Source organism: Penaeus vannamei, chromosome 19 (genome assembly GCF_042767895.1).
Source record: "Penaeus vannamei isolate JL-2024 chromosome 19, ASM4276789v1, whole genome shotgun sequence".
NCBI lineage: Eukaryota > Metazoa > Arthropoda > Malacostraca > Decapoda > Penaeidae > Penaeus > Penaeus vannamei.
In genome coordinates, this window is record NC_091567.1 from 11,366,583 (window position 1) to 11,369,427 (window position 2,845).

General features: G+C 44.7%; 2 protein-coding genes across 2 annotated transcripts; one reads left to right on the top strand and one right to left on the bottom strand.

The window, feature by feature from the left end:
• Positions 1-317: 317 nt before the first annotated feature.
• Positions 318-1,409, bottom strand: LOC113803666 (leukocyte elastase inhibitor). Its single transcript, XM_070133876.1, has 2 exons — positions 1,134-1,409; positions 318-916 (listed from the first exon to the last, which is right to left on the bottom strand). The coding sequence occupies exons 1-2, from the start codon at positions 1,392-1,394 to the stop codon at positions 623-625; spliced, it is 555 nt and encodes a 184-aa protein (XP_069989977.1). The 5' UTR covers positions 1,395-1,409; the 3' UTR covers positions 318-622.
• A 373-nt stretch (positions 1,410-1,782) lies between these two features.
• On the top strand, positions 1,783-2,788 carry LOC113806292 (leukocyte elastase inhibitor). The gene is made up of 3 exons (XM_070133558.1): positions 1,783-1,789; positions 2,035-2,273; positions 2,495-2,788. Exons 1-3 carry the CDS (start codon positions 1,783-1,785, stop codon positions 2,786-2,788), a joined length of 540 nt encoding a protein of 179 aa, XP_069989659.1.
• Positions 2,789-2,845: the final 57 nt, after the last annotated feature.

Consider the following 2,845-nt stretch of genomic DNA (forward strand, 5'->3'; position numbering starts at 1 on the left):
TAAGAAAAAAATGTGTATAATAAGAAAAAAAATGATGTGTATACCAGAATATACAGACTAGTCCTTTTCTTTTGTATTGGCGCAAGGTTACAAAACTCCTTATGAGATTTAATTAGAATATAACATTCATGCTACGGTTCTGCACTCCTAACACTTACATTACCGTAAAGGGGACCAAGAAAAAGGCTGAACTTAGGAAAAGCAACATAAGGACATGAGGCGTATGTTGCTTAATGGAGTTCTCTTGTTTTGTAGATCGAGAAAAGAATCCTGGAAAATAAGAAACCGAGGGTACTCGGGAGAAAATAAAAGTGCCATTAGAATTTACGTTTATTCAGGAGTGATTCTGTTGAAAGGCTTCAAACCCATCTTTTATTTCTATGGGATAAGATTAATGTGTCTTCGGCGTTCCTGACACGAAGCTGAATTAGGCAATCTTTCCATAGCGGAGCATTTTGCCGGTTTTATATTTAAATTCTTCGTAACACTAAACACTTGTACTAATCTCAGTCGCCCTCTTCCTTCCGCACACTAAAGATATCTCCTCAAACCTCGAAACATCTCGATTATCCGCCACCATTCCACAGTCGTCCTTTACTCCTGTTTTTACACTCGCAGGCCTTCAAGCAGCCGTTGCAGGATCCTTGTAAGCCCCCATGAAGAGGATGCTGCGCGTGCCGTTGTCCCTGATGAGGAAGAGGAACGGGCGGTTGCAGTGGAAACGGATCGGCTGGATGAAGGACCTGACGGGCGCGATGAGCGCGGTCACCGCAGCGGCCTCCGTTCCCTCCTCGTTCACCTCGACGAAGGCCTTGTGGATGACCGTCTCCACGGCTACCTCGCGCAGAGGCCCGAGCGTAGTAAAGTTGGCTTTGTCGAAGGAAAAGATGTCAATGATTCCGGTATTCATGAGAGCCTGCGGAAGGGACGGTGTTTTTAGGCATACCCTCACTTGAACAAGTCGATGTTTCATGAAAACAGATAAATTGAAAGGAATATCGGTTAAATACCTATCAGTTTATGAGAAGTTTCTGAGCTTCTCGTATCTATCTTGAGCACAGTGTAGTGAGCATAAAATCGCTACGTCTAAAAATTGTCTCACCAAATGACGATGAACAAATTATAATACCTACTGGAATAAGACCCTCCACTTTCACGTCCAGCTTGAACTTGGGCAGCTGCAACTCTACCAGTCGACTGGTGAGTAACTCCCCGTTGGTAGCTGCCCTCACGTTGTTTCCGCTGAGTTGAGAGACCATTTTGGCGAAGCTGCCGGGCCCATCCTCAGAGGGAAGGAAAATGAACATGGACATTGCTTTGCCCTTGTAAGGCAGCTCCAGGACCCTCGCCGCGATCTGGCTGCTGAAGTCGCCTGCGTGTGGAAATGGAGACATGAAGGAGAACGCGATAAGAAAAAGAAAATCAAGGCATGTTCGACAGATAAAAGGAAAAGTATAAACAAAGAGAATAAAAGATCAGAGGGATGAGAAGGCTCACGGCCAGGAAAGTTTTGACGAATTAAGAATGCTGGAAATAGATAGGAGCTGCGACAAAGCAAAAAGGAGAAGCCTTTTCATGTTACCGAAATATTTTTATGAAAAGTGTTTATTTCTCCTGTGATCTGGGATATCGAAATGCATGTATTAGTATGTCTTGTATTAATAATTTCTTACAATATATTAATTGATCTCATAGCATGAGGCCACTGACAATAATTATTTTAGCCTTCTCATTATACTACATATAGTAAAAGGATTCTACTTTAAAAAATCGAGAATTTAAATGACCAGTTTGTAATCTAAAGAATTTTGACAGTATTATAGCGAAACTGAACACTGTGCTCTAGTACTAGAATAATTGTGCATATAATTAGCCTTACTCATTATACTTTATGTAGTATAATGAGAAGACTAAAATAATTATTGTCAGTGGCCTCATGCTATGAGATCAATTAATATCTGTCTCTCTGTCGAACATGTCTTGATTTTCGTTTTCTTATCGCGTTCCCCTTCATGTCTCCATTTCCACACGCAGGCGACTTCAGCAGCCAGATCGCGGCGAGGGTCCTGGAGCTGCCTTACAAGGGCAAAGCAATGTCCATGTTCATTTTCCTTCCCTCTGAGGATGGGCCCGGCGGCTTCGCCAAAATGGTCTCTCGACTCGGCGGAAACAACGTGAGGGCAGCTACCAACGGGGAGTTACTCAACAGTCGACTGGTAGAGTTGCAGCTGCCCAAGTTCAAGCTGGACGTGAAAGTGAAGGGTCTTATTCCAGTAGGTATTCTGATTTGTTCATGTTCGTCATTTGGTGAGACATTTTTAGACGTGGCGACTTTATGCTATCACTACACTGTGCTCAAGATAGATACAAGCTCAGAAACTTCTCATAAACTGATAGGCATTTAACCGATATTCCTTTCAATTTATCTGTCAAGTTGATGAAACATCGACTTGTTCAAGTGAGGGTATGTCTAAAAACGCCGTCCCTTCCGCAGGCTCTCATGAATACCGGAATCATTGACATCTTTTCCTTCGACAAAGCCAACTTTACTACGCTCGGGCCTCTGCGCGAGGTAGCCGTGGAGACGGTCATCCACAAGGCCTTCGTCGAGGTGAACGAGGAGGGAACGGAGGCCGCTGCGGTGACCGCGCTCATCGCGCCCGTCAGGTCCTTCATCCAGCCGATCCGTTTCCACTGCAACCGCCCGTTCCTCTTCCTCATCAGGGACAACGGCACGCGCAGCATCCTCTTCATGGGGGCTTACAAGGATCCTACAACGGCTGCTTGAAGGCCTGCGAGTGTAAAAAACAGGAGTAAAGGACGACCGTGGAATGGTGGCGGATAA

Coding starts and splice junctions, on each gene's coding strand:
- LOC113803666 (XM_070133876.1), bottom strand. CDS start 1,394: ATGTCTCCATTTCCACACGCAGGCGACTTCAGCAGCCAGATCGCGGCG. Junction 917..1,133: donor AAGTGGAGGGTCTTATTCCA/GTAGGTATTATA, acceptor TCCCTTCCGCAG/GCTCTCATGAATACCGGAAT.
- LOC113806292 (XM_070133558.1), top strand. Junction 2,274..2,494: donor AAGTGAAGGGTCTTATTCCA/GTAGGTATTCTG, acceptor TCCCTTCCGCAG/GCTCTCATGAATACCGGAAT.